This window comes from Triticum urartu, chromosome 2A (genome assembly GCF_056163025.1).
Source record: "Triticum urartu cultivar PI428250 chromosome 2A, HENAU_Tu73, whole genome shotgun sequence".
Taxonomy (NCBI): Eukaryota; Viridiplantae; Streptophyta; class Magnoliopsida; order Poales; family Poaceae; genus Triticum; species Triticum urartu.
Window position 1 is genome coordinate 200,784,660 of NC_141874.1, and position 13,417 is coordinate 200,798,076.

The 13,417-nt window shown below is 47.5% G+C and overlaps 1 protein-coding gene across 4 annotated transcripts; it reads left to right on the plus strand.

Annotated features, from left to right (window-relative positions):
- Window positions 1-374: 374 nt before the first annotated feature.
- Window positions 375-10,788, plus strand: LOC125531504 (G-type lectin S-receptor-like serine/threonine-protein kinase B120). Of its 4 annotated transcripts, none has more exons than XM_087543615.1 (9): window positions 375-1,309; window positions 7,084-7,394; window positions 7,677-8,009; window positions 8,126-8,236; window positions 9,007-9,224; window positions 9,450-9,660; window positions 9,741-9,978; window positions 10,058-10,208; window positions 10,298-10,788. In XM_087543615.1, exons 1-9 carry the CDS (start codon window positions 636-638, stop codon window positions 10,604-10,606), a joined length of 2,556 nt encoding a protein of 851 aa, XP_087399741.1. In that variant the 5' UTR covers window positions 375-635; the 3' UTR covers window positions 10,607-10,788. The 4 variants fall into 4 exon arrangements, with proteins under 4 accessions (XP_087399741.1, XP_087399742.1, XP_087399739.1 ...); XM_087543616.1 differs by having other exon boundaries at window positions 376-1,309; window positions 8,129-8,236; XM_087543613.1 differs by having other exon boundaries at window positions 377-1,309; window positions 9,001-9,224.
- The last annotated feature ends 2,629 nt before the right edge of the window (window positions 10,789-13,417 follow it).

The window sequence follows — 13,417 nt, forward strand, 5'->3', positions numbered from 1 at the left end:
GCCTCCCAAATGGTTGAAAAACCATACGAAATCTTCCCCATGGTAAAGGCATGTGTAGAGTAGTGAGTTTACAGCTCTTCTTTGGCACGTCGGCAGGACTGCCCAAGCAAATGCCTTGCGCATGCCACATGCACACCACAAGGTATTCCACTAGAGCACAAAAAGATCCACAACTATGGTGGTGCGCCACTGTCTCGCCTTCCCCTTTTTGCCCGGCGTGTGTGAACGACGAGGCCGATCTCCCGCCATGAGCCCCGTGCAGCGCCGCGCTGTGCTGTGCTGCACTGTGCGACGGCACTCGGGGGATAGGGACACAGCGGGATCGCGCACGTTATGTTCCGTTTGCATCATGGCCCTCCCCATCCTGCCTTGCCCTGGCCGGGGCTCACCCCGCGGCTCACCGGCCGGCAGATCGCTTTTGAACCAACCCGAAAGCAAAGCTACTATACGTGCTTATAGGCTCTCCGCTAATTAAACAAATCCACGACATCGGTCTCGCCATAACGCGCTCCCTCCCTCCCTCTCTCTGCTCGCCACCAGTGAGGTGGTAGTTGGTGGCTGGCTGGGCGCCCCAGTAGGCAAAAGCAGCGAGCCAGGAGGAGGGAGGGAGGGCCTGCGGTGCTGTGTCCACGGCGATGGCGGCTTCCCGTCTCCTCTTCTCGCTCTGCACCGCGCTGGCCGTGGCGGCGGCGGCGGCGGCGGCAGCCACGGACACGCTGAAGCAGGGGGACTCGCTGACGGCGCCGGCGACGCTGGTGTCCTCGCCGTCGGGGGTGTTCGAGCTGGGCTTCCACGCGCCGGACCCCGCGCGCCCGGCCCGCCTCTACCTCTGCGTCTGGTACCGCGACACACAGCCCAGGACCGTGGCGTGGGTGGCCAACCGCGTGAACGCCGCGGCGGCGGCCGCGCCGTCGCTCACGCTCACGGCCGGCGGCGAGCTCCGCGTGCTCGACGGCGCCGCCAAGGACGGCGCGCGCATGCTCTGGTCCTCCAACACCACCACGCGGGCCGCGCCGCGGGGCGGCTACGAGGCCGTCATCCAGGACTCCGGCTCCCTCCAGGTGCGCGACGTCGACGGCACCGTCATCTGGGACAGCTTCTGGCACCCATCCGACACCATGCTCTCCGGGATGCGCATCAGCGTCAACGCCGAGGTCAGGGCGCAGGTCAGGGGCCCGCCGGAGCGGATGCTCTTCACCTCCTGGGCCAGCGACACGGACCCCTCGCCGGGCCGGTTCGCGCTCGGCCTCGACCCGGCCAACCCCAGCCAAGCCTTCATCTGGAGAGACGGAAACGTTCCATTCTGGAGGTCAGCTTCTCCATGCCCTGCTCCCTGCCATCTTTTCCTTTCCTTGGACCAGTATAGTTTGCTTCAATATTTTTTGGCCAGATTTTAAATCATTATACTGTAGGAATGTTGTAGAGACTTGGCCAGATTTTAGGAATGTTGTAGAGTATATTTTATTGGGGCATTAATGTGCTTAGTAAATCAGGTGTTATCAACATGTTACTACTACTAGTTGTTCTTCTAAAAAAAGATGTTACTACTAGTAGTTAACCTGCTAGTTGTTCTGTAATTCTGTTCTTTTGCCACCTACTCTACCTAGGAAATATGGAATCTGTCATCTGGCATGTTTTTTTTTAAATATTTTTAGGAGGTTGTGTATTATTCATTCCGGAGGCAATCCAATTTGTGTTTTCTTTTAGTTGTTCCAGTCGGCACTAGGAAGCATCAGCTGTCGGCTTAGCTAGTCTGAATTGCAAATTGCGAGCATCTTCTTTTCGTGTGTGGTGTGCTACACAAACATCATTCACACTTCATTTTATGATTGTGCATCAAAAGGATCAGTTTCAGAAGTGGGAAACTGACTAGCCGCGTGAGGATGTGTGGGGCGGTAGCTCTACTTGCAGTCCATCAGTAGGCAAATAGTCAGTCAGGGTAGATTCGTTGGTCATCCCAGAATTCTAATATCACTTTTTTGTATCGATTAGTCTGTTTGCTCGCTATCTCTTTGATAAGGATGGCCTGTGGCATATGGTAAAGTTATTTGTAAAGCTTCAAATCTTGCCTGCTAGAGGACCGTTCCTCTCCAAACCCTAGAAGAGGCGATCTCCGAGTGCACCACGCCGCAACCTCTCCTCCGTCGGTAGGTCGTTGCTCATCGCCTCACTCCTCCTCCGTTGGCTCTGCCGGCGTCAGAGTGCGGGGAGGCCCCACTACCGGATGGATTCCCTGCCCTAACAACGACTGGCTGCCTCCGGCGACTGAGCAGCAGTGGCGCGCCCTCGGCCCATTCGGGAGTAACTTTTTTATTTTCCAGGGATGTCTATACTGCTGGTTTGGTTTATAGATCCCAGTGTTTTTCTGCAACAAAAAAAAGAAAAGAAAACTTGTGCGCTAGAGTACCGTTTGGAACAAATCTCTGAAAGATAAACTTTATGGGTGTTTCTAGGGCACATCTAGATGTGCTCTAGTTATTGCACATCTAAGTGAGTGAATCAAGCATAAAGAGAAAAAGAAAAAAGAGAAAGAAAATATTCACACGAATCTCAATGTAAGATCAACGGCATATGACTTAGATGTGCAATACTTATGGCACATCTAGATGTGCTTTAGCAAAACTGAAACTTTATATCTTGTGTGCTTGTATTTATCCAATAGTGTTTGCGTAGTGTTGTTGAAATGTGCTAACTTCCTGTTAATGATTTCAAATGAAAAGTAGTAGAATCCTGTATGTTCCTTAGTTAAGCTTCTGGGTGCTATTGGTGCATGAAGTCAACATGTAGTGCAGGAGTTCCTTTACTACCTAAGGGAAAATTGCGGTTGCTTATTAGTAAGATGTTGAATTGAGGGTCCATTGGTGTTCTGATCTGCATTTTTATCAGGTTGTCGCTAGACTGATTTCTGGATGCATCCTTTTCAACTTTCTGCCAGTTGCATTGGCACCCATTCGTATTATATCTGTGTTTTAGAGCTGATCAATCTCTAGTTATAAGATGAAGGGGCCGTTTGGTTCTAGGCCTTGCCATGCCACACTTTGCCACACATTTCTTGCCAAAGTTGCCTAAGGTTAGTTCAATAAAATGAAAGCCACAAGTTGGCAAGCCTAAGGGAATCTTGCCACACTTTTTGAGTGTACGTGATGTGGGGCCCTAGTGTGGCAAAAAGCATCTTGCCTAAGGTGAGGCTTGAACCAAACACCTTCTTAAGTTGGTCAAACTTGCCTAAGCTTAGGCATGGCAACCTAAGTCAACCTTAGTCACAAACCAAAGAGCCCCGAAGTATTGAAATATAATTAGGATGCCCACCATTTTCTACTGGATAGACTTTTTGGGAGAGGGTTGGTTTATGAATCTCAACCAGGCTCTAGCTGGTTTTATAATGTTGTTTTAGCTGTGAGTTGCAACTTGCAGCCCATATTTGCACATGTGCTATTCTTCTATATATTGGTGATTCTTAACTAAGTCTACCTACTATATTGTGGAATGGGGCCAGCGCAATCTAATCATAATCCTCGACAAACCCATTAAGTCTGCACTGACATTTATGAAGTTGGTCGATCCATCTTTTGACAAATCTGAAACATATACACAGTACACTTACCGAAAAAGGCTTTCGCCCCGCTTTATAAATAAAGCAAACCGCCAAGAGCACATACACGGACTAGTTCAGACACACACACCCAAGACGCACAACAGAGAAGTCCAAAGGTACTGCTGAGGGCACAGCTCAACAAGCCCAAAACACACACGACATAAAAGAAAGGCTCAGCCGGAGCTAAGGCCGGAGAGCAAACAGACGACTAATCAGGCTTAGGCGGAGGCGGCGGTGGTGGCGGCGACAGGCGGACGGCCATCGAGCGGAGATCGGCGATGAAGGCGGAGATGGCGTCCCTGTCCCGTGGGCGGCTAAGCGGCCGCCAGAGCTGCAAGTAACCAGACAGTTTGAAGAGAGCGTCAGTAGAGCGTCGAAGAGGGGAGCGCTGAATCACAAGCTTATTGCGAATAGTCCAGAGCGTCCATGCGAGGGCCCCAATCTCAAGCCACCTAATGTGGCGAGATGGCTACGGCTAGGCCTGAACCTCGGCGAATAGGTCGGGGAAGTTGGAGTGGCACCAATCTCCACCAACCGCCTCTCTAAAGCAGCTCCAAACAAACTGAGCAGTCACGCAGGAGAAGAAGATGTGGTTTGAGTCTTCGGGGGTATCACATAGGGGGCAGAGGCCGGAGCCCGGGCCATTGCGCTTGCGGACCTCAACTCCAGACGGCAGCCGGCCACGGATCCATTGCCACATGAAGATGCGGATTTTGAGGGGCAGGCGAATGGACCAGACTGCCTGGAGGGGCGGCGGGGCGGAGGATGGGGCGATAGCCGCGTAAAGGGACTTGGTGGAGAATTGTCCCGATGACTCGAGGCGCCAACGAACCTCATCCGGGCCCGCATCAACCGACGGTTCATGAAGAGCAATACAATCAAGAAGTTCATGCCAAGCGGCCACTTCCGGAGGCCCAAATGGCCTCCGGAACGTGAGGCGCCCTAAGTCAATAAGGGCCTGTTGAACTGAGATTGTAGGGGCGACGTCGATGGAGAAGAGGTCCGGGAAGCGGGCAGCGAAGGGAGCATCACCGGCCCATCGGTCAAACCAGAACAAGGTCGCTGAGCCCGAGCCGACCGAGATGGAAGTCCCAATGCGGAGGACGGGGAGCAGTTGGATGACCGATTGCCAGAACTGGGATCCACCCGAACGCTGGCAGAAGGCCAGAGGCTGGCCACACAGGTATTTATTCCGGATGATGTCTAACCACAGACCTCCATGCCCTTGTGAAATACGCCAGAGCCAGCGGGAGAGGAGGGCAATGTTCATGCGTTTCGAGCACATGATGCCAAGGCCTCCCTGCTCCCGGGGCTTGCAGATGTCGGGCCAACTAACCATATGATACTTCTGTTTGTTATTGTCCCCAGCCCAATAGAAGCGCGACTAGATTTTAGCGATCTCGTGATGGAGGGTCTCGTGGAGGCTGTAGAAGCTCATAAGGAATAGGAGGAGACTAGAGAGCGAGGAATTGATGAGAATCGTCCGGGCCGCCTTCGAGACCCACCGACCTTGCCAAGGCTCAATGCGCGTTTGCAACTTGGTCACCGCAGGACGAAGGTCCGCCACAGTAAGCCGAGAGTCACTAATGGGCGTTCCCAGGTAGGTCGTTGGGAAGGAGCACGGGCGGCAGTTGAAGCGGTTGGCAATGTTAAGGGCCTCAGCCGGAGAATAGCCCATCACCATCACATCACTCTTGTCGAAGTTGATCTTAAGGCCAGACATTTGTTGGAAGCAGAGGAGGAGGAATTTAAGGCTAGCGATGTCCGTATCCGAGCCTTTGACCATGATAATGGTGTCGTCAGCGTACTGGAGTAGGGAGATGCCAACACCCCCAGTCAGGTGGGGGGTGATACCTCTAATATGGCCTGCGGCCTTGGCCTTATCCAGAATGGCCGCAAGAGCATCGACCACCATATTAAACAGGAATGGGGAGAATGGGTCGCCCTGCCTCACTCCACAGAAAGTGGGGAAGTAGGAACCGATCTCCCCATTGATGTTGACGGCGGTGTGCCCACACGAGACCATTTGCATAACCCGCGTCACCCAACGGTCATCAAAGCCTTTTCGCAGAAGGACTTCCCGAAGGAAGGGCCAGCTAACAGTGTCATAGGCCTTATGGAAATCGATCTTCAGGAAGACCGCCTTGAGGTGTTTGGAGCGGACCTCATGGAGGACTTCGTGAAGGACCAGCACCCCATCCAGAATATAACGGCCTTGGATGAAAGCCGATTGGTTGGGGTGAGTGATCTGGTCCGCGAGCAGGGTCACCCTATTGGCGTACCCTTTTGCCAGAATCCGGAAGATCACGTTGATCACCGTGATTGGGCGAAACTGATGGATGTTAGAGGCGCCAGGGACCTTGGGAATGAGCGAGATCGTCCCGTAATTAAGGCGCCCGAGATCGAGGGACCCAACATAGAACTCGTCGAAGATGGCCATGACCTCCGGCTTGATCACATTCCAGAAGCTTTGGAAGAACTTGACTGGAAGGCCATCCGGGCCAGGGGCCGAGGTAGGATTCATGCCTTTGATGGCGGCCCAGACCTCATCCTCTGAGAAGGGGGCCATCAGGGCCGCGTTCTCAAGTTCGGAAACAAGTTGGCGACCGGACCAGCAGTCAAGCGCCAAAGAAAAGCCGCTCCGAGGAGCGGCCGTGAACAGGGCCCTATAGAAGCCATCGACGTGGGACCTAATGTCCCGGGGGGACTGCAAGAGAGTCGCACCATCCCAAAGGAGAGGGATGGTGTTGCGCCTACGACGCCCATTAGCAATGGCCTGGAAATGCACAGTACACTTTAAAGTTCATTTGCATTTGAAATGTGATTTCAGCCTTCTTGTTCCTGTAATTACCAACCAATTCACTTGTGCTTGTTTCATACGAAAAAACCTGTTCTGGACTTCAGTATCTCGAGATAACTGAATAGAGTTCGGTGTCCAACACCCACACGCACTCCCAAAGGCAAATAGAAATGAAAAGGCAGTAGCTTCCACAGAAGGGAAGTCCCCACCTAGGAAAGCAAGTAATCGAAGTTTCACAAACTAAAGATGGCAAACAATTTAAATTCCGCAAGTATATACTGAGAATGCAACCACAAATTCCTAGGGACAACTTCAAAAGAGTACAAGATATTTTCAGTCTCTGACAATTCCCTTGAAACTTTTTAACCCTCAGATCCCATATATAGTGTTAAAGAATAACCTAAATTTTAATCCACTGTGCACATAATTTTTTCTACCTTGTTTTGGATGAGATTTGTCTCCTTGGGTTGGGTTCTCCATGACCATTTCTTATAGCTTTATATGGTCCCCAACCTTGAAAGTAGTAAGCATTACATGATTAGAATTACTATGATAATTCAATGGTCACACCTCTCCAAGTCCTCATAGGACTTTATCGTAAATAAGAGTATCCTTTCTCAACATAAACTGTAAAAATTATTGAACGGCTTAGTTCAAGATATTATAACTTGTATGTGATCCTTTACAGGTCGGGCCAATGGACTGGGCTAAATTTTGTAGGAATTCCATATAGGCCACTGTACGTGTATGGGTACAAACAAGGAAATGATCCAATCCTGGGAATGTACTTCACTTACACTGCAACAAATACATCTCTGCAGAGGTTTGTTGTTGCGCCAGATGGCAGAGACGTCTGCTACATGGTTAAGAAGTCTACACAGGAGTGGGAAACTGTGTGGGTGCAACCGTCAAATGAGTGCGAGCGTTATGGTGCATGTGGTTCAAATGCGATATGTACGGTGGTGCAAGATGGGAAGGCAAAATGTACCTGCATGAAAGGTATGTCTTTGACTCTTGGTGCAATTTCTTTACAAAATCAGGTTCCACTCTTACTTGTTTCCAGTAAAAGAGGAACTGTCTTGTTCCTTACACAATTGGGTGAACTTCCTCTCTTGTTCACCGGCACAACTGACTATAAGTTGCAGTTAGGACCCTAAAATAGGAAGCATGGACGTTGTCACTGCTTATTTTGACATCTCAAGCCCTTTCATACATGTTTACAGAAGTATATGCTTCACAAATTAGTCACCTTTTCCTTTCTTGCCCTTTTTCCTTCAATAGGTTTTAAGCCAAAGTTAGCAGATGAGTGGAATGCAGGAAATCGGAGCCAGGGTTGTGTTAGAAACCCACCTTTGGATTGTCAGGTGAACAAAACTGGAGATGGATTTCTCTCTATCCCGAATGTCAAGTGGCCAGATTTTTCATACTGGGTATCTGGTGTGACCGATGAGTATGGGTGCATGAATACCTGCCGGCAAAATTGCTCATGTGGTGCCTATGTCTACATGACTCAGTTGACGGGGTGTCTACATTGGGGTAATGAACTGATGGATGTTTACCAGTTTCAGGCTGGGGGTTATGCCCTAAACCTCAAGCTTCCTGCTTCTGAGTTAGGTAAGTGATGAAGATTATCTAAAGAATAAAGTTTATATATGCAGTTATTCACGCTACCATATTTTCTCACCTTTGACTTACCATGTTTATGTTGGGTTATGCTGTTCCTTCATTAGCAGGTTCACATATCGCAGTTTGGAAAATAGCCGCAATAGCATCTGCCGTGGTGCTATTTGTTTTGTTAGCTTGTCTCTTTTTATGGTGGAAGCGTGGAAGAAATATCAAAGGTGAGGTTCCTTGGATTTGGCTCAATGATTTATAGTCTAACGAAAGCTCACCTGATTCTTCTGTTGCCCTCCGTAGTTGTCTGCACAAGACTGCATTCTCTTGTGGTGCTAATCAGTATAGTCAAGTGTACCTAACTAGTTCCACGAATTCATTACAGATCATAAATAGGAAAAAAATATATCAGTTTTTACCCCTCAACTCTTGTAATGGTAAAAACTCAGGTCAACCAATAAGTAGGGGAGGTAGAAAAGGGAGACCTGAAACCAATGTGGTAGAAGCTTGAGAACTATTTTTTGCCTTGATTAGCAACGTAAGCCAAATCAAGAATCAATCATGATTTGATCGTGATCAAATCAGCTGATCATGATCTGTACAAATCAGTACAGATTATTTACTTCTACCTAGATACTAACCCATTCTTAACAGTACACATGTAGGGGTGATCACGGTTCATGTGGCACCTTGTTATGCCAAAACCACTGGCCACATTTGACTGGTCTAAGAGGGTAATTTGTCAAAATTAGCAGGCAAGGGTGTCATCTGTAATTTGTTTGGCTTTAGAGTCAAAGATGAAATCTAGAAATTTATAGGCGTTGCGGGGTAAAAAGGACTTGTGCCTTGGGAGAAACCATGCTGCCAAGCTGTTGTGAAGACTGCTAAAATGGATCTAGCTGTGAACTGTTAGCTGTAGTAATTAGTCTCAGTTTCTAATATAAATGGACTCTTGGAGGCAAGTATAGTGCTAACTGGTATTCTGGGGCAGATGCAGTGCACAGAAGTTGGAGGAGGTCAAGACGTTCATCTACCAGATCTCAGCAAAGTGCTGGCATGCTGGATATCTCACATTCGATTCCTTTCGACGATGAAACGGAGGACGGAAAAAATCATGAACTCAAAGTACTCTCCCTGGACCGCATCAAAGCTGCTACTGGTAGTTTCAGTGAATCCAACAAGCTTGGGGAAGGTGGATTTGGCCCGGTTTATATGGTACGAGTGATACTATCATGAATCTTTGTACTCCCTCTATCCGGAATTACTTGTAGTAGAAATGGATATATCTAGATGTATTTTTAGTTCTAGATACGTCCATTTCTATCCATTTGTGCGACAAGTATTTCGGGACTGAGGAGTATCATACTTGTTTTTTTTTCTTGTGGGCCAGTATTACACTGTACTTGGCTTGATGCAAGTTAATACCATGAATCACTTCAGGGAACATTACCTGGTGGAGAAGAAGTAGCTGTGAAGAGGCTTTGTAAGAACTCAGGTCAAGGCCATGAGGAGTTCAAGAATGAGGTCATACTGATTGCAAAGTTGCAGCACCGGAATCTTGTCAGACTATTAGCCTGCTGTATACAGGGAGAAGAGAAGATCTTGGTTTATGAGTACATGCCTAACAAGAGCCTCGACGCATTTATCTTTAGTACGTACCATTTCCATTCATCCTCATTCCTCTAGATGAACAAATATACTGATTGGATTGTAATTACTGTGGGCGAACAGATCCTGAAAAGCGAGGTCTCCTAGACTGGAGGACAAGGTTTGATATCATCGAAGGTATTGCTCGAGGACTGCTATATCTCCACCGGGACTCAAGGCTACGTATTGTTCATCGTGATCTCAAGGCCAGCAACATTCTCCTAGACACAGACATGAACCCCAAAATATCAGATTTCGGAATGGCAAGGATTTTTGGAGGGGATGAAAACCAGTTCAACACGAACCGTGTGGTCGGAACATTGTACGTGCATTTCTCATAGACCCTGTGACCACTGGAATATTACTGCTGCATTACATTAAGTTGGGTTTTCCTTTTGCAGCGGCTACATGTCCCCTGAGTATGCCATGGAAGGCATTTTCTCGGTCAAGTCCGATGTCTATAGCTTCGGAGTTCTGATCTTGGAGATCATTACAGGGAAGAGGGCTGTCAGCTTTCATGGCCAGCAGGAGTCCCTAAACATCGCGGGATATGTAAGCGCATGCGTATCCCATATGCCGCACCCATCCTGACATTTCGTTTATTTGTTTCCTCATGGCTCGAGTTTGCAACCATTTTCCAGGCATGGCAACAATGGAACGAAGACAAGGGCGAGGACATGATCGACCCGTTGATAAAACCGTCGTGCTCGATTCGACAGGTCCTGAGGTGCATCCACATTGCATTGCTATGCGTGCAAGATCATGCCCAAGAGCGTCCGGACGTGCCCGCGGTCATCCTGATGTTGAGCAGTGACAGCTCCAGCCTTCCCATGCCGAGGGCGCCCACCCTGATGCTCCGTGGCCGTGCTCTTGAGTCGAGCAAATCAAGCGAGAACGAGAGGAGCCACTCCATTGGTACCGTATCAATGACACAGTTGCATGGAAGATAGCATAGCAGGGACAGTATATACTGAAGATATCATGTCTTTCTTTTTCTCCAAATGTTATGTTGCAATGCTGGTGTTTTCTGTAGAGTAGGACGTGGGCAGTTTGAGGAAGCCCAATGTGTACGAAAAAAGATGTTCATTTCTGTCATCTGTAAAGTCGGAATGAAGGTCCATTCTCAAGTTTAGTTACGGCTAGCTACGGGCATGACTATGACTGAAAGCGACCCAGATCTCTAACTTGACGGCGATGGCTCGGCTGTACTCGTGTATATGATCTACATTTCCTTGTCTGGACATGGATCAAACGTGAACCTCCATATAAAAGCATCAGTTCTCTATTTAGGCTCGAAGTTTATTGCCTGCTCACGTTGTCGACACTCTACCGGGATCCTTTATTTCTCTTTTGAAGCCGAGGCAAGAATTTTGCCTATTTTTTGTCAGTTGTTAAGAAGACGACGCCCCAGTTTATCTGCAGAGAATTTACCCTAATGTTTGTATTTTAGCACGGTTCAGAGGTAAAATGCTAACGTGGCAATCAATTAAAGAAGAGATAGGGGTGTTGCATTTTACTGAGCATCTCCAACGGTCTTTGTATTTGTGGCTAGGATTGCTAAAAGCTGGAAATATAGCAACTTGGCTCAAAAATGTTGCTCCAACAGCCTTTGTACCCCCCTCCTTCCCCCCCCCCCCCCCCCCCCTATATTTGCACCCACACTTGGTACATTTGCAAAGTGGAGAGACGCTTGCTATAATTTTTAGCAGCCCAGTTTTTGTGGTCCCCCACATCCCTTTGTTCCATTGACAAGTGGACCCCATCAGCCCCTAGATTCCTGCTGCCCCGGGCCTGGCACATGTCCCCACATATCATTGATAGGCTTTCTAAATTCTATAGCAATGATGGGGTAATCTTCTCTTTCCTTTTGCTATACCCAGTTTTTAGCAAGTCAGAATAGCAATGTTGTAGGAGATGCTCTTAGTTCCTAAATACTACTATAAGTCATTTGAGGTTTCAATAAGGGACTACATACTGAGCAAAACGAGTGAATTTACACTCTAAAATATGTCTATATTCATCTAATGTAGTTTGTATTAAATATCTAAAAAGACTTATATTTAAAAACGGAGGGAGTATTAGATATACGGTCTTAGAGCATCTGCAACCGGTCTTGACTAATTATTTTTTCGACAAAGGGTGAATTTTATTGACTCAAAATGAAGCATCAAGAGAATACACACACAATAAGCACACACATGGCCTCTGTATAACTAAGATGCACACAACCAACACTAACGCGCACACACAAAAGAAGAAAAAAAGAACACACCGACAAAGAGCAAAGTCATACAAAAGCCAAGCTATGCCTAAGCGAGAAAAAAGAATCTTTGAAAGATCAAAGCAATGGTCGATAAACTACAACAACAACCATATCCGCACCAATCATCTCTTGACACTACAAGGACAACAAGAAGATTCTTCAACAACAACGCCTCCAGAAAGAAAATGACGCTCAAACGTTGCTGTCACTGGACCCAACCATTAAAGGCCAGATAAGTTTTATCCCTGAAGAACAAGTCCGAGGACATCCGAGCAATGCCCTCAACAAGGTAACGACGCAAAAACATCGCCATTGTCAGGTATAACCAATTCTGGTCAGACCTGAGGTTTTCACCATGGAACTCGAGACCAAGTGCTCGAGAAGCACCGCCAAATCAAGTCATCATGTGTTGTCACCACCACTTTCCACATTCCCGGCAGCTACAAGCATAGCACGATCTTTGTGACGGCACGACCACCGCGACTACACAACCAAATCCTCTGAGTCAAGCCGCCATCCATATAATTCATCTCACCGATGAATGCAAACTGGCCGGAATGAGAGCGCCCAAAACTCACAAAAGAGCCTTTCAGTTGCATCTCGCCAGTGCGAGCCGCTAGCCGCAACCATCGGATTTGGATAGAAAATTCCTCACAAAGATCCACCAATGCGCACCACAATCCACCATTTGAGTGGTCGGACGTTTCCGCCACAGTCAAAACACCACTTCGCATTGATTGGATGAACCGCCTGAAGGAAATATGCCTTAGAGGCAATAATAAAATTGTTATTTATATTTCCTTATATCATGATAAATGTTTATTATTCATGATAGAATTGTATTAACTGGAAACTTGATACATGTGTGAATACATAGACAAAACATAGTGTCCCTAATATGCCTCTACTAGACTAGCTCGTTAATCAAAGATGGTTAAATTTCCTAACCATGGACATGTGTTGTCATTTGATGAACGGGATCACATCATTAGGAGAATGATGTGATGGACAAGACCCATTCGTTAGCTTAGCATAATGATTGTTAAGTTTTATTGCTATTGCTTTCTTCATGACTTATACATATTCCTTTGACTATGAGATTATGCAATGCCCGGATACCGGAGGAATACCTTGTGTGCTATCAAACGTCACAACGTAACTGGGTGATTATAAAGATGCTCTACAGGTATCTCCGAAGGTATTTGTTGGGTTGGCATGGATCAAGATTAGGATTTGTCACTCCGAGTATCGGAGAGGTATCTCTGGGCCCTCTCGGTAATGCACATCATGATAAGCCTTGCAAGCAATGTGACTAATGAGTTAGTTACGGGATGATGCATTACGTAACGAGTAAAGATACTTGCCGGTAACGAGATTGAACTAGGTATGAAGATACCGACGATCGAATCTCGGGCAAGTAACATACCGATGATAAAGGGAATGACATATGTTGTCATTATGGTTTGACCGATAAAGATCTTCATAGAATATGTAGGAA

What these genes read in the sequence shown, in the direction of transcription:
- LOC125531504 (XM_087543613.1), top strand. Translation starts at nt 636, where the DNA reads ATGGCGGCTTCCCGTCTCCTCTTCTCGCTCTGCACCGCGCTGGCCGTG. An exon ending in GCTTCCTGCTTCTGAGTTAG is followed by an intron (nt 8,010 to 8,125) that starts GTAAGTGATGAA and finishes TTCCTTCATTAG; the next exon opens with CAGGTTCACATATCGCAGTT. An exon ending in CCCTAAACATCGCGGGATAT is followed by an intron (nt 10,209 to 10,297) that starts GTAAGCGCATGC and finishes ACCATTTTCCAG; the next exon opens with GCATGGCAACAATGGAACGA.